The sequence below is a fragment of the Lactuca saligna genome, chromosome 4 (genome assembly GCF_052625555.1).
Source record: "Lactuca saligna cultivar CGN05327 chromosome 4, ASM5262555v1, whole genome shotgun sequence".
Classification (NCBI taxonomy): Eukaryota; Viridiplantae; Streptophyta; class Magnoliopsida; order Asterales; family Asteraceae; genus Lactuca; species Lactuca saligna.
Window position 1 is genome coordinate 49,040,159 of NC_136420.1, and position 26,084 is coordinate 49,066,242.

General features: G+C 33.5%; 2 protein-coding genes and 1 pseudogene across 4 annotated transcripts; all 3 read right to left on the minus strand.

The window, feature by feature from the left end:
• Positions 1-1,025: 1,025 nt before the first annotated feature.
• Positions 1,026-2,488, minus strand: LOC145041790 (10 kDa chaperonin 1, chloroplastic-like). Its single transcript, XM_078989969.1, has 7 exons — positions 2,305-2,488; positions 2,159-2,217; positions 1,864-1,914; positions 1,620-1,685; positions 1,437-1,484; positions 1,320-1,349; positions 1,026-1,228 (listed from the first exon to the last, which is right to left on the minus strand). The coding sequence occupies exons 1-7, from the start codon at positions 2,399-2,401 to the stop codon at positions 1,160-1,162; spliced, it is 420 nt and encodes a 139-aa protein (XP_078846095.1). The 5' UTR covers positions 2,402-2,488; the 3' UTR covers positions 1,026-1,159.
• A 2,144-nt stretch (positions 2,489-4,632) lies between these two features.
• On the minus strand, positions 4,633-7,599 carry LOC145041791 (Intron maturase, type II family protein). 3 transcript variants are annotated; one of them, XM_078989971.1, is made up of 3 exons: positions 5,246-7,599; positions 5,049-5,126; positions 4,633-4,930 (listed from the first exon to the last, which is right to left on the minus strand). In XM_078989971.1, exon 1 carries the CDS (start codon positions 7,422-7,424, stop codon positions 5,253-5,255), a length of 2,172 nt encoding a protein of 723 aa, XP_078846097.1. In that variant the 5' UTR covers positions 7,425-7,599; the 3' UTR covers positions 4,633-4,930; positions 5,049-5,126; positions 5,246-5,252. The 3 variants fall into 3 exon arrangements, with proteins under 3 accessions (XP_078846097.1, XP_078846096.1, XP_078846098.1); XM_078989970.1 differs by having other exon boundaries at positions 4,633-4,933; XM_078989972.1 differs by having other exon boundaries at positions 4,633-4,947.
• Positions 7,600-24,138: 16,539 nt separating this feature from the next.
• Positions 24,139-25,446, minus strand: LOC145041792 (E3 ubiquitin-protein ligase ATL4 pseudogene; annotated as a pseudogene).
• Positions 25,447-26,084: the final 638 nt, after the last annotated feature.

Sequence of the window (26,084 nt, forward strand, 5' to 3'; positions counted from 1 at the left end):
AATTAAATGTCTTTTCAATTTCGGATCGAGTATTTAAAACCGAACAAGCTCTTATTTGGATAACCTAAACCGAATAACTCGATAACCGAATAAGCATAACACAGATACTCAAAACCCGGATCGAATTGCCTATTCGAACCTAATTCGGTTCGGTTCAGCTCAACTTTCCGGACCAAATTCTCATCCCTACTTATCATATCTCATAACTCCACATCAGTATAACCTAAAAAGGGATGGTGTTCACTCGTTATAACGAGCTCCACATGGACATAACGTGCCACTCATTTACACCCACACCGAACAACCTTACATGTACACCATGAAAAATGATTGGGAAACACCATTGCCTGTCTTACCAAACGAGTACACGGTTGGAAACACCATGATTACCCAACTAACTCACTACACAAATCTATCACTTACATACAATAAAATAAGAAAATTATAAAAAAGAAAAAAAAAAAATGTATAACCTTTTACACCATTAGTTATATAGTAAATATTCTTTGTTTTGTAGTGTAGGCGGATTCTTGCTTTATCTTCATCCTCCCGACTCATCATAGTCTAATCATCCATGATATTGGTGTGACAGCATCTATACTTGATGTAAGATAAAACTTTTTCGTGTACATCTGATAATCCTCTTGATCTATTACCCTTTCCCACTATATATTCCAATCATTAATCAAATAAATCTAGCGGTAGCCTTTCACCTAATCGGCTAATCTCATGCCAATTTGGCAATTTGGTATGTTATTGCTACATGATCACTGATAATCAGTTACAAGATTTTCATTAATATAAAGTTACAAATACATTGTATCTTGGTAATAAATTTTTTCTTTTTTAAACATTAATCATACAGAAAAAAAACATACAACCTGTTATTTCCAAAATCTGTTCCCGTTGTGCTTTTAAGTCTAAACTCATGTTGTGATAAACTTTGCGGATTTTAAAGGCGTAATGTCATTTCTATTTTAGAAAATATCATATAGATTTGAGTTTCTTTTTCATTTTAGAACTAATGAACTTAAATCATAACATCTTAGACATAACTTGTTATGCTTGTGATGACAAAACTGTATCAATTCATAAACAACAATCAAATTATTCAATTATGATAGAAATCTCATCAAAATAAAATGGTGTTTGTCTACTACTACTCAACCACAGCCAACAAGTCAGCCTCTTTGCAGAAACAGTGTCTTCCCACTGCTCCAAGATCCACCTGTTAAGATCATTAAATCATAACTACAAATTTTCTTGCATGAAAGAAGATTACAAAATGGTTCAAAATCCATTATATATATGATTATTACCTCATATGCGTTTATGTCAGAGAAAAGAACCTACAAACAATATAAAGCATAAAGTCAAAACAATGAACATTGAACAACAACACAAAGTACATTGCTTATTCTGTAATATGAATGTACCTTTTTCCCTGGCTCCAAGTCTGCTACATCAGAACCAACTGCAAGAATCTGGAACAGGGGAAGAGATTATTCAACGATTATAGAGATATAAATGTCATTATGACAAAAATAAAAAAGTGAAAACAATCGTTAAGCAATAAGCATGCTTTCTTGAATAAGAAGATGGAAGTTATTACTACTCACCTCTCCCATAAGATAACGTTCAAACTTGACAGCTGATTTAGGCAACAAAACTCCACCAGCTGATTTCTGATCGTAAGATAAAGGTAAAGCATGAATTCAGAGATTATGGGAATACTTTAGCAAAGAAACACATGAATTGAAGGATAAACTTGGATGATATAAGATTCATTCCTAAGAAACATTACCAAAGGGACAAATAGAAATACATAGATATGAATTTGAACATAAAGACACAATAAGGTACCTCAGGTAGTTCCTCCAGACGAATTAGCACTCTATCAGCTTGTGGCTTAACCTATGAACACGAATAAAGTATAACACAATGGATAATCAGCACATCGCCTTGTTGAACAACATTATCGTAATTTATTACATCACAGATTAGGTGCATTATAAAGTTGAAACTGATAAGTAGGCTAAAATGTAGAGAATTTATTGAAACTAAAACATTCAGAAGTCGCTCAATTACATGAAATCGCATGTTAGGTTAAAAATTTTAAAAGGATGAAGAAATCGTACTAATAATCACAGATAACTACCTTTGTAGGCTCGTATTTGGTTGCAATTGCATTAACCTTGAAGGAATTTCTTCGTAGACCTGTTAAAATTGCACGATAAAATTTAAAAAAAAAAAAAATGAAAAAAATGAAGCTAATAAGAGAGGAATTAAGGAAATTGAGAATACCTAAAGATGTGGTTTTCGTAGAGACGGAAGGAGAATGAAGGTCTGCAGAGAAAGAAGAAAAGGGTTTAGCTAGTGTAAGGAGACTGGAGGACGCCATGGATAAGATTAAGCTCCGGCTTTCTAGAAAGAGAAAGAGAAAGAGCGAGCGTTGAGGGTTTTAAGTGAAAGAGAACGAGGGTGCGTTAATTGTATGGTTTTGATCGCTAGGGTTCTAGAGTGTTCTGGACCGATCCAAAATTCATGCGACCACACCATACCAAATCACGTCTACTTTTGTTATGTTTTATATCAGGTATAACCGTGTGATTAAAGAAAATAAATATAAAAATATAATAATAAGTATTTTTTTAAATAAAATTCTGAAATAATAATAATAAATGAAAGAAAATTTTTAATTACAATTTAATATAATATTTATAACATTTGACATTTTATATATATATATATATATATATATATATATATATATATATATAAAAGTATAATTATTATGTAACTTTTTAATTTTAAAAATTAAAAAAATCATAAATTTACATGTGGATATTATTTATTTTAAAAATGTAACAAAATGATAACTCAAAACTCATTAAAGGTTGATATATGTCAAAATTATCTTCATTTATCGTAATAGAAGATTTTAGAGAGTAAATTGTAAAATTGGTGTACTATGTTTTATCAAAACATAAGTTTGATTATTTGTCTTATGCTGAGTCTAAAATTAAAAATATCTTAGCTCTTCCAAAATTTAAATGCATTTAAAAAGATTATTTTACTCTTTTAATTTCTTTTTAATTTTCTTTTATTCAAATGCATTCCGATTTTTTAAAGACCAAATTTGTATAATATTTTCAATTTTGAAATAAGCGTGTGACGAAAAAAAAAAAAAGTTACACTCAAAAAGCACTTTTTGGTGAACCACACCAATTTTTAACTTACTCTATATTATTACACTTAAAATAGAAGAATACACTTTTCATATCATTGATCCAGAATGCTGAGTTACACTACAAAATCATATACATAATAAGTAGTAACATAACCATTTCATCTTAAATGAGCGAGAATGTGAATAATAATGTTTATTTTATTTCTATGCCAATACTAGTCGTACTAATTGATGAAAATTACATTTTGTGTTGTGTATCAAGTATCAACAAACATTTCAATTGTAAATATTAGAGTTTAGGGTTGGTCTGTGTGTTTGGTTTCTAATTTAGTTCGTAAAGTTCTAAGACATATTTTTCTTGCGAATTTGGTCACAGTTAGATGTAAAAATACTATTTTATCCTTAAGAATTTATTAATTAATTGATTATTTATAACTTATTAAAATTAAAATGAATCCACTTAAAACACTACTCATTCCACATCCCTACCCGCTACCAGCCATATTTCTCTTTATCTTTCTTCTTCAACAGACAAAATCGTAAATCGACCACCCTCTTTTGGCTCACCAATTTGTCTCTTCTTCTCCTAGCTCATCGGACCACTGCTTCACATCAGACGATCACCACCTCAAATCGGCAACCATCTCTCAGCCGTCGTCAACAACCACCAACTCTTTGGATTCTAGATTTTGTGTTTTTCTTGTTCATTTTGGAAATTTCACCCTGACAATTCAAAGTCTTGAATGAATTTAGATTTGGTTGGGATTTTTGTTTCGTTTTTTATTTTATTTTATTTTTATTTATTTATTTTGTATTTTTTTTTTTGGAGAATTTCTAGAATGATTTCAGGTTCGTTTTAGGGATTTCACCCTAGCTATTCAAACTAAGGAATGCTTTCATGTTTGTTTATTATTCTTTTTTTCCAATTCGACTATAGGAATTTCATGAATGATTTCAAGTTCATTTGACCCTCATCCTCATTGGACGCTAGCTTTGTGTTTTTCTCCTTGGATTTGAACATCATTCGTATGTTTTTATCAGACTTAATGTTTTTTTCTGGATTTCAGGTTCGTTCTTTTTTTTTTTCTGGTAGGTTAGGTCGGACCATTTTCTAGTGGCCGAAGACGGTGGACCGATACAAAAGAAGGGGAAGGAAAGACATTGAGTTCACTATTTTCATAAACTTAACGATAAACAATATTGCCCCATTATAATTTTTTAACTTTAATACATTATAAACAATAAACAATAGATTAATTAATCAAAAAGAAATTATTGAAGGCAAAAGTCTTTTTCATGTTTGGAAAATAGAAATATACCATATGGACTATCCGATGACCAAAGACGTAATAAAAATATATGATAGAGACTGTCCGAGTTTTTTTTTTTTTTTTTCTATCTAAAGTTAGGGACCAAATAATTGACTTCTAGCCTTTCTAGGGTTTAGAAATCAAAACTAATATAAACAATTTAATTAATTTTCCTGATACAGATGCCGAAAGCTTTGTTTACCCAATCTTCAAAACATTCTAAAAACTGTTATATAATCCCCATGCTGATGATTCATGATCACTTCCAGACCAAAACCACCTCCCACTTCAAGCATAGGCTCATTTGCATCATCAGTGTCTGGGCCCTCTCAGCCTTTTTGACTTTCTAAAGTCAACAATACACGGGCCCCACAAAACCATTGCAATAAAACCAACATGCCCCACGATGGTTTAAGTTTAACATCATCATCTTCTGTAATCAAAACACTGCAATTAGTATGTCTGACCAATATCATTCACTATATGCGTAATTTTCATGAAGATGATGAATGAGATAATGGGGCAAAATAGTCATTTGTGTGAATTACCAACTCATGAAGAATGAATACATTAGTCCCCACTTCTTTCCCCTTATAGCAATCTTTTTCTCCACGTAAATCACATACCTTACAACATCATGTCACAATTAAACATAACAAATTAACAATAACCAAAAGCACAAGTCCATGTCAATATTAATTATTAAATCTATAGAAAAATTCACATTACATGAATAATGAATTACCTCTCTCTCACATATTCCTAACATGCAACTGTTCTTCACTCTCTTCATCTTCTCCCTCATCTTCTTCTACTCTTTTCTCAACACCCGACCCCACCAACAACTCTGAGTTAACCACACCATTAATAGCAGCACTTCGCTTATAATTCCAAACAAGCATAGAAATATAATCTTGTGGCGAAATAAGCCCTTCTTCTATCAAACTCGTACGATTTTGTTCCAAAGTTTTCGGATCATCCAACTTTATATATTCAATCAACACCTTTTCATGATCAGGCTTCCATCCAACAGGAAAAGGACTATAATCAGTTTCAGGCACCAAAGACATTCGCGTATACTGCAACCCTTCAATACTTTCAGCAAGCCCCATTCTTAATAAATTATTATATTCCGGGGATTGCCCTTTTTTCTCCTTTAATGGACGCCTAAGTGTCCTATCACCAATTTTATAAACTTTTGCACGTGAACGAAGTTTATATTTTGCTGCATAAAGTTTCGCAAGAGACCCTCGAATTATATAAGAACAAAAATTCACAATCTTTTTTCGATTATCAGCAAATCTATACCATTCCACCATTGTAGACAAAAGTTTATTCATTTGTGCATTTGTATGCGCTTGTGTAGCATGAAACATTCTAAAACATGGTTGTGGGTCCGGATCTCTGTCCCCTTTTAGAAACCCTAATTTTCTGAACTGTTTAATACATTGTTTTAAACTTGCTGTGACTGATAACAAAGTCCCAACTCCCTTTTCACTTATGATTTTTCCACCTGTTGCAGTGTACCTTAAAGTGGGGTATACAACTCTTCTACATAAAACATGATCAAGAAACATTATCCCTTTTGTTATATGTTCAATTGGGAGACTTTCGTTATCGAGCTTTAACATGTATTTCTGATCACAGAATTCGATTAATTGTTTTCTTAAAATGGCTGCATCGGCTCGTGGGCCCCTAACTCCAATCAAGAAATGGCCTCCAAAACGAATGTAATCGATTTTTCGGGTCTTATCGGGCCCACTGGTGGGGACAAATTCGGGCCATGATGTGTTACCTTGGTCAACTTCACCTTCAGGGCTATTCCATATGACATCACTTTTTGAAGGGCGATAAAATTCTTGAATTTTTCCCTCCATCCAACGATCTAATTCGTCTAAACAAATGTTAGCTAAAAGTGGACTTAAAATACCACAATGCCCCCAAGTTGGAACCTTTTCAGCTTCTTCAGGGGCAAACCCGAAAAAAGATTCTAACCAATATGGGTCGGGTTTGGGTTCGTCTTCTGCTAAGACTTTCTTTTTTTGATACTTTCTTTTTGTTTTCTTCTTTTCTACAGGTGGGCTTGTGATTACTGGTGTAGTCATGGCGGATTTTATCAAATCAATCACCATTTTATCTCTGACATCTCTCATTAAAGCACTTATCACCATCCCAACTTTTAACCCATCTAAAATTGTACTCAAATCGCCCTTGATATACCATAAATACCCTGCAAAACTCCTCCTAATAACCCTCAATGCAGTATGTGCAGTTCTTCCAGGTCTAAATGCGTAAGATTTTTCTGAAAATCGAGCTTCAAAAACAGGCTCCAAGATCATGAACAAGACCTCTTGAACGATCCTATCTTGAAATGGGCTTGGTTGTGTAGTAGTTAAAATAGCCCTAATTTTTCGTTTGGATAATGATTCGTATTCGGTTTTATCTTTCGGGGATTTGATGAAAAACTCTAACCTAGCACCCCATCTGAATCTGTTATCAAGAACAGCATTTCTAAGTGCTAGAAGATCTTCGAGTGCTGATCTTTGTACTGAACTTCTAGGCATGTAAGCACCCATTTCGTCAGCACAAACTTTTTGATAGGCTAGAACCCATAGCTCAAATCTCCTTAAGTAGTTAGTCAGATTAGTGATTGTTTGATTAGGGTTTCTGAAACTCTCAATCCATAATTCCGAACAAACTGACACGCCATCTTCTTTCATGAGGGTGGAAGGATCATTTGGGTCTGTATTGGTATTAACTCTCCTATAATTGTTGTTGTTGTTGTTGTATTGTGTTGAAGTGTACATAAATGCTCTAAATAACGAGAACCCATTTGTTCTAGGGTTTATGGAAACTAATTTTCGTGTGGGTTTTGAAGTGTTTATAAGTATGGAGTGACAGAAAAAGGTAAGACGACGATTCATCTAACCTGAGAATAACAACTGCTCCTGCAACAGAGGTGGTGGAGATAAGCGCAAATTACAGTCTCGATTCTGTCGAGTCGAGTGTCGACTAAGAGGATTGGCAGAGCAATGAACAATGAAAACAGGAACAGTTTCTTTGGGTGCTCTGAATTCTGAAATCTCAATACAAAATTATTTAGCCCAGCAGCAAATTCGACCTAGGTAAACTGGTAAAGTAACGTAAGGCTTATTACGAATGGGCTACATTTTGAAACTCGAAACTCGTAATTTTGTAAATGATTCTTATAAGCCCAGCTTGGAGTACGGCTTAGATTGAATTGATTTCTCACTAATTGCCCAATCCATTGCAAAATAATATAATCATTATTTTAGTTTAAGATTTATTACAAAATAGTTTCAAATTAGGATATTCGCAAAAATGAGCGGTCAATACAAATAAATGATCCAAAATGACCAATTATCGAGCGAATTGTAAAAATGACCTTCGAGTCCGAATGTCACGTTCTGAACTGTATCCGACAGTCTGAAAACAATGGATATAAAGTGAAATGGAATATGACATTTTGGGATAAAGATATGTTTCGGACAAACATTATATATTTTGGACAATCCTTCATTTTGTATTCAGGTGTTAAACAATAACTAGTCATTTTTTCTTTATATGACTTTAGGGTTTATCAATATGTATGTCAATACATCATTCTATTATTCAAAATGAATTCATGGAATCTATGTTTTTTTAGAGTTTCTATTTGTAGTGTAGGACAGCCGAAGCGGAAGGCATTATGTAGCATATGACGCCTGATTACATATATTATGGTGTAGATTTAACGTATGTCTTATGATATCAACTTTTATGAGTTGGTTAACTTGGTGGCTTTCTAGCCTAGGTTACTGACTAATCATATATGTTTCTCTTTCCAATGTCATGAATCGAACATTGTTATACATATAATTAATGATAGTGATGTCCAATATTTTGTTATTATTGTTACTAATATCCTAGTGAATATGGTGCAGTTGTTTAGTGTGAATAATGTTGTCAAAAATGATGTTAACCAACTAGTTACATATCAATATGCTAATTCCACTGGAAATCAATTTTATGGAGAAACGAATTTAATGAAAATCTGTTGTTCGCACAGAAGTAACCACATTGTAATTTATTGTTTATTTTAGTCGTCTAGATATTGAGGGTGAAACACAAGTTGCTTACGAGGGGCTTATATATAAAGTTGATGGGCAGCATAAAGGTAAGCAAATTTCTTACGATGGGCCTACATATGATATTGATGAATTAACAAACAATTATGAAAATTTATTGATGTTGTTTGATGATACAAACGTACGTCCGCAAATGAGGATTTAGTAATGATGAAACTCAATCTGATAATGATGATAATGAGCCATGTCAAACCTATAAAGATAACTTATTGTTCTATTTTCTTATTTTGAAAAAACTAAAACTACTTTATGGGGATTGCCTCATTCATTATATATCATTGTCCAAACTCTTAACTTACAAACCACAAACCAAAACTCATCACTTACCTACAAACCTCATTACTTATCAAAGAGTTTTGGTTGTTTAAAACCAAAAAATATATGTAGATATCATGTCAGAATGAAAGTGTTTATAGTGGATTTCAGACCAGTACCACCAAAAAAACTAGAAGCAATTTGATTTTTTAAATATTGTAAAAGGGAAATCAAGAGTACAAGAAATGAGAATACGTGAGTTTTCCAAGTTTGTAAGTTAGTTGACAAACGCATTTGTGTAAGAACAAACTTGCATCCCCATCATCTTCAAGCCAACAAAAAATATGTAAGTCGTTTCATAAATGATATATTGGATGACAGTATGTGCAACATGTTGTAGGAAAGCAAATCATCTAAACTCTCAGTAACCAATTTAGTGTTGATATTTCCTACTCGGCTATTAAGGGGGAAGATTCTTCAAGATTCAATATATATTGATACAATTCAAAAATGACGAACACAAGATCGGTTACCTATATTAAGACGGGAGACAACCATCATTGTGAATACTTTTTCGTCCCTATAAGTTGCGTAGTAAGATTATTTTCCAAATTTATTTGCAGCTTCAAATTAATAAAGCAATGTGATAAATTATCCAATAAATTTAGATTCAATCACTTCAAAACTTCTTGCAGCTGGTTATTGTTATTGGCAGTGCTAACCCTAGAGGGAAATACATAGAAATTTATCAATTATGTTTCTAGAGGTTCCGATGGATGTGAACAACCAAACATTTCCATAAAATAGAGAATTGGTAATCATGGGTATGGTTTGTTGGTAATATATGTCTAATGTCATAACTGGTATAACTTTAGGAATAATAACAAAGTCCTTTTAGGGGTGCCCTTATGAGCTAAAAGAGTTAGAAATAATTTGAGAGAAATAAATAAATTGTAACACTCGCAAATTTAGGCTAGACATTTAAGATATAAAAAATAATAATTAATATAATTTGAACCAATAGGGAAATCATTAATCGTGTGTGTTACGGACAACATATTATAAGCCTTTTCGTAAATATATCGATAAGCGATAAAATAGCGTTTTCGATAGAATATTATTTAGAATAAACAGTCTTGTTAAAGTGGTGGTAGTCATGATGGTGATTTTGTAGATATAAGGAACGTTTGAATCCGACTTCGTATAAAGAAGTAATGTATGTTCGAAGTTTCGTGATCAAACCATCACGGCTATGCGCATTGTAAATAATGAATCGGGGATAGGTTGGTTATTAACCTAAGTAATCTAAACGAGATTCGTAGTAGTCGTAAAAGAGAACTCGTGCATTTAAAGAACGTCCAAATCTGACTTCAAATCAGGAAGTTGTATTTTTTCAAAGATTCAATGCAATAGTATACGACACAGAAACCGAAATTAAAATCGGTTGATTATTATGAAAAATTATCTAAACGAGAATCGAATATCTCATGAATAGGAATTCGTCAATATAAAGACAATCAAGAATTAAGGTTGTATGATAGAGTTATGATTTTTATATGGGCTTTAACAGTCTAAGTCTGTTAAAAATATAACTTTAAAAATAAATGGAGAATTAGCCAACGAAAGTAAATGGTTGTTTGTTTACTACTTAATAGGTCTTAAAAGGGGCTAGGACTCAATCTGAAAGGTTGACGTTGTTTGTTTACATCTTTTAAAAGGGTCTGAAAAAGTAAAATACGACTGATTTGGTGAGATTTGAAAACACATATGAAAAAAAAGACACCATGTGCCCTTAACCTAAACTCGTCGTTCTCTCCCACCTCCCACATTCTTTCTTCTCTATAGTTGGACGCTCCAGTAGAGATTTCTTCGGTCTTCGCCACCCTTACAGACCTCTAATGCCCCCAGCTTTTTATGTCTCTCGTATCTAATTGTGTCACTCTCTACTTCGCCATCTACAGTGGAAGAACAGTCGACGCTCCTTCGCATCGCCATCTCCGGCCTTCTCAACCACATGTATTTGTTTTGTTTTTCGTTTTTTGTTGATATATTGTTTTTTTTCGATTTTACCGATGTATTGAAAACAGTAAGTTACGATTTTGCTGATATATTGTACAGAAGAAGCATAACAAGTTTAGATGGGTTGCGATTTTGCTGCTAAATTGGTTTTGATTTGTTGTTTTTGCTGATTTGTTGCGATTTTGGTCTTGGTTTTTGCTTAAATTTATTGTTGATTTTGATGATTTCTGAAATATATGTTTATGTATTGCTAAATTATGTGATAATTTGTTGAATTTTGTGTTCATTTTCTGAATTTGTAGGATTGATAGAGATAAATGGTACGAGAATGAGGATTAAAGGTGTTTATTTTGTTGATTTCAGAATATATGTTTATGTATTGCTGAATGTTGTTCATTTTAGCTTCATACTTGAATCTCTTTTTATGATTATTTTGTGTAAAATTAATAACCTTTTATGCAGCTCTCATTTGACACTAGGTGTGTTTGTATTGAATAAACTGTTGTCTTGATAACCGATTTTTAAAAGGTATTAGGGACATGATTACTAGGCCTGGCAATCGTGTCGTGTTTGGGTTGGCGTGTTGCGGGTTGGCGGGTCAAAATATGTCAACCCAAACACGACCCATTTAAATATACAGGTCACGGGTTGGCGGGTTTGGAACATAAACCCATATATGACCCACCAACCCATTTATTTATACGGGTTCACAAGTTGGCGGGTTCGTGGGTCAGATTTGGGTTCGTGGGTCCGAATTTTAGATATTTAAGTCATAAACATCTAAATGGAAATTAAAAACATTCATAGATACATGTTACAGACTTAGCCTTATAGGTTACGACTTCTGACCTTAGACCATCCACCACGAGTTATAATGTCAAAACAGTCAAATGGTGTATGAATAAATGATATATATTATATAATACTTATTAAATATTAATATTTGATACATAAATACATTTAAAAATAAAATAATTTTTTTACTAAGAATATAAACGGGTTGGCGGGTCAACCCGTTTATTTTTTGAGAAACCCATATAAGATCCGTTTAATAAACGGGTTGGCGGGTTAGCGGGTTGGCGGGTTGAAAAACTCAACCCAAACCCATTTATTTCGTGTCGTGTCGCGTGTCGTGTCGAGAATTGTCAGCCCTAATGATTACCTCAAAAGATGTACTAGTATGAGAGCAAGTATGGAACATATTTATTAGTTTTGATGTTGTTTTGGTTAATATTGATGGTGTTTTTTTTTTAAGTTTGATGTTTTTACAAGTTTTGATGCTATTCACCGAAAGTGAAGGTTCTGTTAAAAATAACTCAAAGGGAAAATGGTCATTTTTGTCGTTATAGCATTGTACTTCCTATTTCTACCCGATTAGAATGCTAGAATTTGTTATAGTTTTTAAAGTACAATGTTATAATCGAATGAAATGATAGAGAATGGTAAAATGGTTATTTTTATTATTCAGCACAATAATTCAGAGATTCCAACCAAACGGCATGTGCAAATTCAGATCTTAAAAATTCAGACCCTCTTACAAATTCGGACCTCTAAAAATTCAGATCTTAAAAATTAGATCCTGTCAAAAAGCCCCTTAATCAAAATCTACTTTTGTTTCCTTAGGTTATTTTCCTATCATTAGATTTAGGATGAAAATGAGTATACTGAACTCCAAAAAATATATTCCAAACATGTTCATCGGATTATGGATTTCAAACATGGAATGATATGTTTTCTTTTTCATGTTTATACAATATAATGTTATGTTTGTTTGACTATTTTATTAAATTTCATGATGTCGATCAAAAAACATTAAAATGATGTACTTTCCTAAAGTTCAAATTGTTTATTCTAGAAACATTATTTGGATGTTGGACTTAAAAATATACATGACAAAACATCATTTTTTCAAGTTTTTGTAATGACCTAATTTTCACAATAATTTTTTCATTCTTAAAATAAGATAAAATGTCATTTTCATAAAACCAAACCCCAAAATCAGAGTATGATAAGTAAACAAGAAATCGCAATATACGAAATATGTTGATTAGTGTGTGCACTCTTGTCTTCGTCTTCCCATGATCATCTTAAACACCTGAAATTATAACATGCCAAAGCTTATTGAGTTGCCTAAAATACTATAAACAACACAATACATACAAGCATGCAAACTATAGCCTTCATCCCAAAGTTGGTCCGTCTCTTTTGCCTACAACATAAAGCGGGTCCATTCCTTTTACCTTCAACATAAAGCAAATCCACCCCTGGGCTTTAGCATAAAGTTGGTCACACGGTGGTTGTAGGCATTTGAGTCGGGAGCTGAGGTTCGGAGTCAGACCTTATCAATTCTACACTGGTTGAGAGGTGAGTGTTCCTCACTGTACTTGTTGGATCGAAGGCACCAAGGCCGGCCCTTATAGATTGTTATCCAGATTATTGCATGATTAAGTACCGTTGTGATTTGTTATATCGGTATCCTGGTAGATAGGATGTTGCTATGCTTAGTGATCTGTAAAATTTATTTGTCTGTTTGCTGACTGGTACATAATATGTTTATCTGTATTATGTGCACATGATTGGTTGGTGGCTGAGGCTTCACTGCTTTGTGCATAAGCAACAGGTCGGGGCATTCCAACCTGATGGTTGAGGGCCTAGGGTATTCCATCCCGATGATGATTGAACCCATAGTATGTTCGCATTCCAACCCGATGGTTAATGGGCCTAGGGTATTCCAACTAGATGGTTGATTGGACCCATAGTATGTTGGCATTCTAACCCGATGGTTAACGGGCATGGGGTATTCCAACCCGATGGTTGATTGGGCCCATAGTATGTTGTTATTATATTTGTACGATTTGCTATGTATAAGTATTTTGTGGGAACTCACTAAGCTTTAGGCTTACAGTTTTTTATTATGTTTCAGGTACTTCAGAGGATCACGGGAATGTGAAAGCATGATTGTGCACCTCCTCGTGTTTTATTTCACGATTTTGAGATTTCTCTGATGTTGAACTTATTTTGAAAACAATTTGTAAACAATGATGGTTTTGGAGTAGATCTTACAAGTTTAAAATTTTTGAGAATTTTATGAATGTTACATAAATCGTTAGGGTGGACTATTTCTAATTTATTGTTGACTAAATATACCAACTCATCAATTAAATATTCGACTCAACTTAAATATGCCAACTCATCCATTCACCTGAATCATCAGGTTACCACAAGGTGAGATTTGAACAAAAGGTATACTTCGTTTGTGTTTTTTGTACAAAGCTCTTAATTGGATGGTATTTGTTAAACAGACAAAACTTAGATAGTGTTTTTTAAACGTTTTTGAAATATTATTATCTTTATAAGTCATTTTACCTTAATGAAAACAATATAAAGGGAGTGTATGTAAATAAGAATCGAACGATTTAAGTGAAACATATTTATGTTAGTTATTTATAGAATACTTAACGATAAGATTTGTATTGTTTCGGTAATATGAATTTTAACACTTAGGTGTTGTTTGTTTTTCCTGAGACAAAACATCTGCAGTCTGTGGACCACGTCTGTAGACCTCTGCAGTAGAAGAGGTGGATCAAACGTCTGCAGTCTGAAAAAAGAAGATTGTTTGTTTTTTTTAACATCTGCGGGCTACTAAAATAAACTGAAATCTAAATAAACTGATTGTTTGTAACTTCAAAGTGATTTGTTAATATTTTTATGACTTTGTTATAAATAATTAACGAATCTAGATCAACTTTTATGTATTATTATATAAAAAATAAAAATAAAAATGATATGAATTAACGTATATATTTGATAAAAACTAACAACTTTGGTTGCAAAGTTATAACTAAACATTATAATTAGTGATCAAAGAATTTGATATATAAATGGATGGAAATAAACTTCGATTTTTTCAATTAAATCCATTAAAAATGTACCATAAATATTTTCTCGAGAAAATTGACGATACTGTATTAAATAATGAATTACAAAATTTGGAAAAAAAATATAAGAATATATTATGATTTTTTTTTTCATATTTATATAAACAACTTCAACGACTATTATTGTAATAAATCTTTATTTATAAATTTGTCAAAAATATATGTTTGTATTGTCGAACGTTTTTTTTAAGTTTTGTAATTTTTTTTTTCAAATTGTGTTTCATTAATAAAGTTGGAAAAAATATAAATTAAAAAAAAAAAAAAACTTGAAAAAAATTAAGATATATGTGTTTTTTAGGTTAGAAAATGTCTGAAAATATTAGAAGACTATGATTCACATCTGCGCCAAGAAGAGAACGCGCAAACATTTTTATGTCTGCAGTCTTCAAAAAAACAAACAGTCTACAAAAACTAATGTCCGCGCGTGGTCTGCACGGCGCAGACAGAAGAGGCCACGCAGATCTGTAGAAAAAAAGAAAAGAGAAAAAGCACTACCTTAATGAAATTTGTTTTTTGTATATGAAATCACAATGATAACAACATAAAGACAATACATGTAAATAACATTAAGATGTTTTAAATTAAAATATTATAAAATATAATGATTATGTATGCATCAAAAAGACAAAAAGACAAATGAGACAAATTAAAAAAAAATATATTACTATTTTATGAGACTCCCAATCGTAACATCAAGAATCAAGTGATGAAGAAGGAAAGAATGTAGCAATGTCAAAATCACGTCTTCAAACGTCAAAAAGAGAGGATTTGTGTGCACATTTGAGCTTTAACTTTGGTTGACTAACATAGGAATAAGGGATACACTTTTACCATAATTTCTTTCAAAAATAATAATAATAATAATAATAATAATAATAATAATACAAATAAGCATACATTAAGACATTAACTTACCATGTTTGTTTAGATATCACAAATTTTTAACCACTTAAAATTTTAACACTTTAAATATAATCTTTCATCCCCTATAAGATCATTCGGCATGGGCGCATCTCGTTTTCGTAGTGGTTGATTTGGACGTCGGCAAGAACGTTATGACGAGACAACCCCCCCCCCCCCCCTCTTCTCATTTCAGCACGTTATGGCATTTCTTGTGCCCGTCACCACTTATTAAAACGGGGAAAATGTATATGTTGGGATTTGACCGTTTGCAATGATCAACATTTTAAATAATTTTTTTTTACCCTTTTTGCTTTATATAAATACTCATTTTACTTCAAGTTTTTTACATCTTTCTCTTATTATCTCTATACTTTATACTTTCTTTTAATAAAAAAAATGGAGCAAAACCCGAACACCCCCACCCCCTCCATCATCAAACCCAAACACACAACCAAACACAACATCGCTTCTCGGATTTGCAGGTTATGAAAACTATTTTAACATTTCATTGTCTCAATGATCACCAGTGCAATTTCCGAACTCACATTACCTTCAACAAAATTTATTTAGTCAAAACCCAAATTTATAACAAAATATTTTCCCTACTTTTGATCGATGCAACAAACAACCAACCAACAATCGCATACAACACAACCATTTGTTAAAGTGGAAGCGGGAGGTAGTAGGAGAGGGAATGAGAAAGGAAAATTGAAAGGGAAGTCGATAGTGGTAGAAACAGAAAATGCAGACGTTCCACAATGGTGGACACCGAATGAGCAATATGCTTTGACGGCGGCTTGATGTGCTACTTCAAAAGATGAACTACGCGGAAATAGAATGAAGAAAGGAGCTTACTGGAGGGCGGTGCGCGACAAGTTTCATGCTATTTTGAAGAAAAATCTGTATCGCAACAATGACATGGTGAGCAGCAAATAGGGTCAAATAACTAAGCGATGCAGCAAATTCAACGATATTTACAACCGACTTCAGACGCAACAGCAAAGTGGAACCAACGACTTCGATTTATTCAAATCTGCTAAGGAACAATATCAATATCGGGTCGAAATGAGACATGTTTTCAAAATTGAAAAATCATGAGAGCTGTTACGAGTGGATCCAAGGTGGAATGAAACGCCTACATCGTCAGAGGTTTAATCCAAACGATCTCGCAATTTGAGCTCCGTTGACATGTCAGACGCACAGACTCATATCGATCTAAACGCCGACACCGATGAGATCCCAAATGATATCGAGGATATATCCCCTACCACGACGACCTTAAACCAACTATTTATGAAGGTAGTGTTGTATTATAGTAACTACTGTTGTACTAACTACCTTAAACCAACTATTTATGAAGGTATAATGTGATTTGATTGTACCATACTATCGACTAAAAACACGACGATGAAAGACATCAGAAGCAATGACATTTGACACCCGTACACCTACAAGTCCCACTGTAGCTAGCAGCAAGGTGTAGGATAGTTAATCCACTATATATGTATACGCAAATTCACACTCTCCCTCCAAGAGACTCTGGATACAAATCGAGCCATTGTAGTGATTACATGCCCCGAAATAGTGGTTCACATTTATGTTATAGTATACTTGTATATGCATTGTGTGTACTAGAGTATTGTATGTGCTCTCGTATAGTGTAGTGTATGTAATGTTTCTCGTTATAGTATTTTCTAATTGTTTCTCATCATACTATGTTTGTATAGTTTCTCATCATAGTATACTTGTATAGTTTCTCATAATAGTAAGTTCTCTTAGTTTCTCATCATAGTATATTTGTATAGTTTCTCATAATAGTATGTATTGACTCATGAATGAACTGACTCTTTGTATGCTTCATTGTACTAGAAGTAATGATGTAGTATCTTCCTAAACTATACCTATTATAGTTTACTAGTAGAATTGTTTGTATGACTGAATGTATTGAACTGAGATAAATTTTTTTTATATCTATACATATATACATAATATATAACTAAGGATCAAACGAAACTCGGACAAACAACAGGGTACTCTAACTCCACAACCAAACAAGGAACAGGAAATAAAGTGAGTTATCAGTCCTAAGTCCTTCAAACGTTACTTATATAACTATATATGCATCAAACATGGTTTTGGCAATATATAAGTTTTGAAAGTTGTAAAAGAAAAGGTTTGGCATAAAGTAACAAGTTTGATAAAGAGTTTACTATGTAAAAGAGTTTGATAAACATTTTGAAGTATTTGAAATCCATAAGTTTGATAACAATTTGAAAGTAATAAAAAATGTATCTGTTTGTTCTAGTTATTAATCACATGTGATTAATATAATAACTAGAATATTTCAACTTGTATCCCCCCCCCCCATAAAAGAATTTAAAATCATTTAAAAGGTTGATTAAGGGGTATGAGCTCACTTGTAGTGAGTAACTCGGATGAAAGATCGATATAGGATTGTTGGGTGTCAATTGGAGACTTGAGCACAACCGAATCCTATTAACCATATAATGACATATATATATATATGTATACAATTAGTGCTTATAACAGTTATTTATTGAATTTGAACCACCTTAGGTACTAGTAAACACGCATATTGAAGTGTTACAACCATATATGATTGTATATAAGGGGTGTATGACTTTACAAGGGAGTGTATGGTCAAAATACACCATATTTGTGTGTGTGCGGTCGCACACTCCCCATGAGGTTTGCCAAAACGTAGTTTAAGGCCTTAGGACTCATCTAGGAAGGTTTCTTACTTCATGCTCTAGCCTTATATGGAGTTCATTGCCATGTTTGGACCTAAAAAGGGTGTGTATGGTTGTACATGGTGTGTGCGGCCGTACACACTTGAAGATCATGAGAAAAGGCGTTTTTCATGCATAACTTCAAGGGTCCCTAGCTTATATCAATCTATTGCAAGTGTATACCCGATTTAGAGGCTTAGAAGTGTAGTTAAAGTCCAAAAAGTTTAGTATGTGTTCTTGGTGTTTTTGAAGATCTAACACCAAATAGGTGTTTTCATGGATCAAATCAAAGGGGAAGGCTAGTTAAGGTCATGTATTAGCTAATCAAAAGGAAGAATTACTTACTTTATGAAGATTGAGATGAAGATTTGGATGGTACTTGATAGAGAAACAAGTTCCAGCTTTGAAGGAGTGGAAAAAGTATTCAAAAATGACCAATGGTCATATAAATAGGTGAGAGTGTATGGGTGTGTGGCCGTATACTCAAGTGTGCGGCCGCACACTCCATATGTTGGAGTGTTTGGCCCGGATTTGCTTGATATGCATCGAATTATCCCATTTCTAGGCTCTTACCTTGATTGTACTAGGTTTAGAACACTCAAATAGACCCTAAACAGTGCTAAAAGATAGCAAAACGAGTATAACTTTGATTGAATTGATCTATTGTACATGATAGAAATTTCGGGTTGTCACACCACTCATTTCAGTACTTTATATATTGATCAGGTTGACTTTTGCAGTTCCTTTTTATCCGTGATGAGATTAAAAGGGCTGTTTGGGATTGTAGGTCTTCTAAGGCTCCGAGCCTGATGGATTTACTTTTGGATTTTTCAAGCGTTACTGGGATCTTATAGTGGAGGACGTTGAGGCATTTGTCATGCATTTTTTCATCATTATTCTATTCTGAATGGATGTAATGCTTCTTTTTTTACTATTATCCCCAAAGTACAAGACCCGAAGACTCCAAGAGACTTTAGACCTATTAGTCTAATTGGGTGCCAATATAAAATTATTGGTAAACTTTTAGCTAATAGATTGGTGATGGTAATTGCTAATGTTGTTAGTTTGGAGCAGTCTGGTTTTGTCAAAGGTAGACAAATTTTGTATGGTCCCTTTCTCCTTAATGAGGTAGTGGCTTGGAGTAAATCTTCTGGTAATTCCCTGATGCTTCTTAAGGTAGATTTTGAGAAGGCTTGTAATTCCCTCTCATGGGACTACCTTTTAGAGATCATGAAAATTATGAGGTTTGGTCTGTTATGGCGTGGATGGATTATGGAGTTATCAAAAATATCTAGGGCTTCGGTTTTGGTCAATAGATCACCTACCGATGAATTACATATTCATCGTGGTTTGATACAGGAATATCCTCTTTCTCCTTTCCTTTTCATATTGGTGATGGAGGGTCTTCATGTGCCTTTGGTTAGAGCTCATATGGCTAATGTGTTTGGAGGGATCTCTATTTTAGGCATCAAGATTTCTCATCTTTTATATGTTGATAATGTTATGTTAATTTCTTCTTGGGATCCTAAGAATGTGAATCGTCTGATTCGGATTCTTTGTTGTTTCTTTATGGCTTCGGGTCTTAAAATCAATTTGCATAAAAGCAAATTGATTGGTGTGGGGGTTCCTTTATCTCAGGTCTCTAGTGTTGAAGACATGATTAGGTGTGCAGTTTCTGATCTTCCTTTTATCCACCTCGTTGTTATAATTGGTCAGAATATGTGTCGTATCTCTGTTTGATCTCCTGTGTTTGATCGGTTTCAGAGTTGATTGTCAGGATGGAAGGCTAAATGCATTTATTTTGGTGGTCAAGTTATTTTGGTTAAGTCGGTTCTAGGTTCGTTGAGTAGTTACCTAGTGTCGATTTTTCTTGCTCCTGTTTCGGTTCTTAAGTCTCTAGAGTTGATGCAAGCTAGATTCTTTTGGGGAGCAGATTTAGATGAGAGACGTATACACTGGGTCAGATGGGACAGACTTTTAGCGGCAAAGTAGAGGGTGGTTTGGGTATTGGGAGTTTATATTCCTTTAATAGGGCCATGATGCTACGCTGGTGGTGGAGATTCTATCATTGTCATGATCTTTTATGGGTTCAAATTATCAAATCTTTTGTACGACTCAGATGGAGGTTACAAGTCTATGCCCCCTAGGAGATCCGAATCGGGACCTTGATGTGGAGTGATTCGTACGTTTACTCAATTGCGGGAAAAGGGTATCGATATTCAGTCCGCCTTTCCTCTCAGGGTTGGTGATGAGAACCATACGTATTTTTGGCAGGATTTGTGGATTAGGGATGCCCCTCTTGCCGAAACTTTTCATAGAATTTTTGCTTTGGATACTGTTAGACAAGCTGTAGTTAGAGATCGTCTGACCTTGGGGTGGGATCCTGTTACTTTCAGATGTAGTCCTAGAGGTGGTATTGAGCAGGAGTAGTGGGATGCTTTTATTTCTCTTTTGCAAGATTTTCAATTGTATTCGATTCCTGATAGATTGGATTGTGCTATAGATGTTTCAGATACTTTTTCTGTTTCCTCTGCTCGTTGGTTCTTAGATGGGAGTATGCTTCACTTTGGTGGTGGTGAGAGTAGATGGAATAATTAGGTTCTCATCAATATCAATATTCTTTTATGGATGATTCAGTTACTCAGTATTCCTACTAGAGAGAGACTATCTCATAGGGGAATCGTGGTGGACTCGATTTTATGCCCTATATGTTCCCGTTCGGTGGAATCTATTGATCACCTCTTTGCAAATTGTACTGAGTTGATGGAGATTTGGCCGCACATTGCTATTTGGTGGGGAATTCATACTTCGACTCAGATTAACGTTCACACCCTTATTAAGTGGTAAGATTATGTTGCTTTGAGAAAGGGTCAATGAAAGGCCTTTATTGGTTATGAAATCTTTCTGGTGCATGTACAATTTTCGTAATTCAATAGTTTTTGGAATGGTTATACCTAAGAAATCCATGCTTTTCGATGATATTGTTTATAGATCCTTCTTTTGGGTTTTTTATAGGTGTAGTAAAGCCAAAATTAATTGGAGCTCTTGGCTTCATAATCCAGCTTCTGCCATTTTTTTATTGTCATATTTTTTTATGACATCTTGCTAGTTTTTTAATAAAATTTTCCGACGTTCCAAAAAAATGTTAATCGGAATGTTTGGTTACGGTCTCCATTGATTAAGTTTTTAGTTTCTTGCTAGAACATTCTAAATATATGAATCTTTAGTTTTTCAAAAAAAAAAAAAAAAAAAAAGACCTCAGGTTGATTCTTTTCAAGATTTAACATTTAGATGACCTGTGGTTATTATTTTTTCATTTTTTTACGATCTTTCTTTTATAAAATAATTGTCAGGTCAATTATCATTATATAGGTGCGGGGTGGTTCAATCTCATTGAATGCTATTTTATTGTTATGAGCAACATCTATCTCTAGCATAAGAGAAAATCGTACAATTCATACATCTGTAGTACTAGACTGCAATTTCATTAACATTGTGGGCTATATATTGATTACCACAATATTTTGAGAACCTACAAATTCGGGGTGTTTGTTCTAGTGAGGATGGGACGATGAAAAAATGTAAAATTATGTTGTTGTTAGGTAACACATTTGCTATTGTTTATGTTTTGCTATTGCTTTTAGGATTACCATCAGATTATGTTTTTGCGGATCCAACAATTAAAAATAGATCATCGCGTAATCACACAAAAGAAAAATAGTAACAAGTTTATCATTGGTTAAATAGTTTTGCAGCTATCATAAACAATAGTTTCACTATAGCAAACTATTAATTTCTTCTTCGAATTTGATTATTTTGATCAATAAAAGATATTTAAGTTGATTTTCTGCAAATACTTAAAACCTAATAAGCTTGTCCTTGTTCTTATTAGTTGTTATAATTAGACATGGCAACCTAACGGATTTTAATCCTGATTCGATCAAAACCTGTAAAAATTATAAGAGTTAGATCTTAATTTGTGATTCATTTACATGTTAACGATCCGTACCCGTTAATCTTTTTTATTAAAATGATTGGTATCGACATTAATGATTCACTCCATTTATAGCATATCCTGTATAAATATTAAAATGGAGTTGGCTAAATGGACATCTCATATTAGAATTATAGTACTTAATTTCCCTTATCATTTCTTTTTAATTCAAAATCCGAATCCCAAAGACCAAACACCTAAGCAAAGGACCAACTACCAAGAAGGTGAGGACTTGAGTCATCCTCGTTCGAGTTTTCTAGACCCCAATTCCATTTATAAATCATCGATCAACACTTTGAAGTTTTGACCCCATAAATTGCATCTCAACTCTACGATTGTATTCGACAATCTTACATACGCATTCACAAGTCACACCTTAATGTAGAATCGTACATCAAGTCCTCAACTGGACAATCCATTTTATGTAAATAATAATAATAATAATAAAAAAGAAAAAAAAAAAAGACAACTATCACATTGAATTCATACAGTTTCATCGGGCCTCAAGTGCTTCTCAACTCTACGATTGTATTCGACAATCTTGCATTCACAAGTCACATCTAATTTCATTTGTTTTATTGTAGCTAGATTTTTAATTTTGTTCCGTAAAAGAGAAAATATTTAGAAAAAAAATCGTAGTTTTTCATTTATAAATTTGTGCATCAAAAATACATATATTTTATCTAACACAGTATTTTTTTAAAGGTGGTAAAATGAATCGATCAGATGAAATTAGCATCTATATTTCCCAGTCCAAAAAACGTGTATATATTTTACAATCTTTCAGTAACAAGCCATAATTAACTTCAATCAACTAAAAGTCTAAAATGTTATTGGACCAGATTGTTATCGTTAAATATGAAAATGATCAACTTTAAAGATTATTGGATCATGTCTTCTTTGGTGGAAGAAGAATAAATAAATATTAAATAACTAGATAAAGAAGAAGATGGAATTATGGATAATTGAAAATTTCCCACGACTTGAGCACATCGGAGACACCCAACATGACAAAAGATCCATCGGCATACGAGAACAACACTTGGAATCATGGAATGTTTGGTTGTCATGTGGAATTTTTAATTTAATGCATGTCTTTAGTTTTAATAAACACTAATTTCAAAACTATGAACGTGAGTTTAATATATACTTTGTTCATTTCTTTTGTAAACAATTAGTATTATTAGAAAATATATTAATATAATAATAATCTATAATAACAATTAAAAAAATATATATATATATTTAAATAGAATTAAAAAAAAAAAAAGTTATTTTGAAATTTTGAAGATGAATAAGTTATAGACTTGACTAAATGATAAATGCGAAAATTTTAGGTAACCAAATTTACTAACGCAATAATGAAATTTGAAGGAGATTTTCTTGATTCTTTCCTAACTATACGCCAATAATGTGCCACCAAGTTATAGTAACCATTTTCTAACCATGATTTATCTAATTTATAATTTATGCAATAAAAGTCCTATTATAAAGTCAATCTAATTTGAGATACTTAGATTATAATAATTTATATATCAAGCAATAAAAACAATACACCTTATTAATAATCACATAGAATGATTTTAAGGGTATAATACTTTTAAGGGATTTAAGCTTATTAAAGATTGTCATTGTTAACTTTAAACATCATAAATAAATATAGAAAATCATAGAATGATTTTCGTAATTACAAATCAAAAATAAAAAATCAAAATCCCACTCTTTGCTAAATCCACTCTTGCCCTAAACGAATTTCGGAGTGGTAATAGCAAAGAATGGAGTTTCCATAAATAGCTAAAAAGTAAGTTAATTTACAGTTATACCCCTGAGAGCCATCGGAAAAGCTCGCTAATCTCTTCTCCGATTCTACCATGACCTGCCTCAAAGTCGTCGACGATATCACTCCGGCGACTGCTTCCGGTAAAGAACCTTCCAGAACCACGGAACGACTGAGTACGTGAAGAGAGAGAATGAGAAACACGGTCCATGTAATCTCGCATCCAATTACGCCTTCCACTGCCGCCGCCTGCAGCCACCTCCGCTGCCAAATTCTGTCCCGGCGGTTCCGGAGTTGTAGAATCCTTGTCGACTGAAGTACAGTCGGAAATGCCTCTCCGGTGCGTTGATTCGACGGAAATCTCGTAGCCGTCATCGAGCACGTAGTCATACGAGCCAACGGAGTAGGACCTACGGGCTGAATCAGATGGCTCTCGACGCTGGCTAATTGTTCCGATCTCAATGCGAAAACTACTGTTACTTCTATTTCCGCCGACTCTACCTCCGGCACCGCCGGATGCCGCAACAATTTTGTTAAGCACATCGTCTTCGGTAGGGTTCACCGTCGACCGGCAGAGCGGACATGTCTGGTTAGACTTAAGCCAAGCATCAATACACTGTGCGTGAAACGCATGACAGCATAATGGAAGCAGTCGGAGTTGATCTATACCTTTAAACTTCGATAAACACACGGCGCAGTCTCCGCCGGCGATATTTCCGGTGAGTGAAGAAAACGTGAAGAGCGGGAGCGACTCCACCCCATTATTACCTACACTAATCACGTGATGACGCACGCTTTCGTTTTCGTTTCTATTGTCGGAGACGACGTCGTCAGCTGGAGAAAAGGTAGTACGGAAGGAGCGGTTGCAGCAGCGAGAGAGGAAGCGGATGAGGAGGTAGATGGCGGCTGAGACTATAATGGCGGAAGAGACAACAATCATTACTATTATTACTGAAGATGTCGACGAGGAAGGAGAAGATGATTGGTGGTGTTGGTGTGATACAGTGCCGCCATTGTTGTAAACTTCAGGAATGTTGATGCCTGTAGTGGTTGGGTTGGATTCAGTGGAGAGTAATGGCGGCGTAGGGGTTCCGATATCCATTTGATTGTGGAGGGAGGGGGAGGAGGTGGTGGTGGGTGGGCGTGATCAATGTATGGCGGAGTTAATGAAGGCGCAGTACCGATGAAGATGATGTGATTATTAATGCGTGCTCTGGTTTTGGTGGTGTTGGTCCAGCTTTTGACTTACACGTGACATGCACGTGATAATGTTGTTATCGGGCCGGGTTAGTATTTTTTCTTTTGCTTATAAATGGGTTTTGGTATTCTCTCTCGTCTCCATATATCACACCAAAGAAGACTAAATTAAAGATTTGGTGGTTAGTCTCGTCGGATTCTTATCTAGTTTAATCTTTGAAAATTTGATATCGTTGGATTCGTATTTAGTTAAATTTTTGAAATTTTGATAAGATACGTCAATTTATAGAAATTCCATTGTACATTTTTAGTCCATTAAAAAAGAATCATATATATATATATATATATATATATATATATATATATATATATATATATATATATATATATATATATATATATAAATAAAGGAAATCTTATAACATCATCTTAAAGAATCAGTATCATTAATTGTATTTTGATTATAGATTTTCCATCCTTACAACATTTTATGACATCATCTATCAAAGTTTTGATAAAAACTATTTTTTTTTCCATCAATTGTTACATGTTTAAAGGTAATTTACGTTGTTACATTTAATACCCGTTCAATTTTCATAATAA

Coding starts and splice junctions, on each gene's coding strand:
- LOC145041790 (XM_078989969.1), bottom strand. CDS start 2,401: ATGGCGTCCTCCAGTCTCCTTACACTAGCTAAACCCTTTTCTTCTTTC. Junction 1,915..2,158: donor CCAAATACGAGCCTACAAAG/GTAGTTATCTGT, acceptor TCGTGTTCATAG/GTTAAGCCACAAGCTGATAG. Junction 1,229..1,319: donor CTGACATAAACGCATATGAG/GTAATAATCATA, acceptor TGATCTTAACAG/GTGGATCTTGGAGCAGTGGG.
- LOC145041791 (XM_078989971.1), bottom strand. CDS start 7,424: ATGAATCGTCGTCTTACCTTTTTCTGTCACTCCATACTTATAAACACT.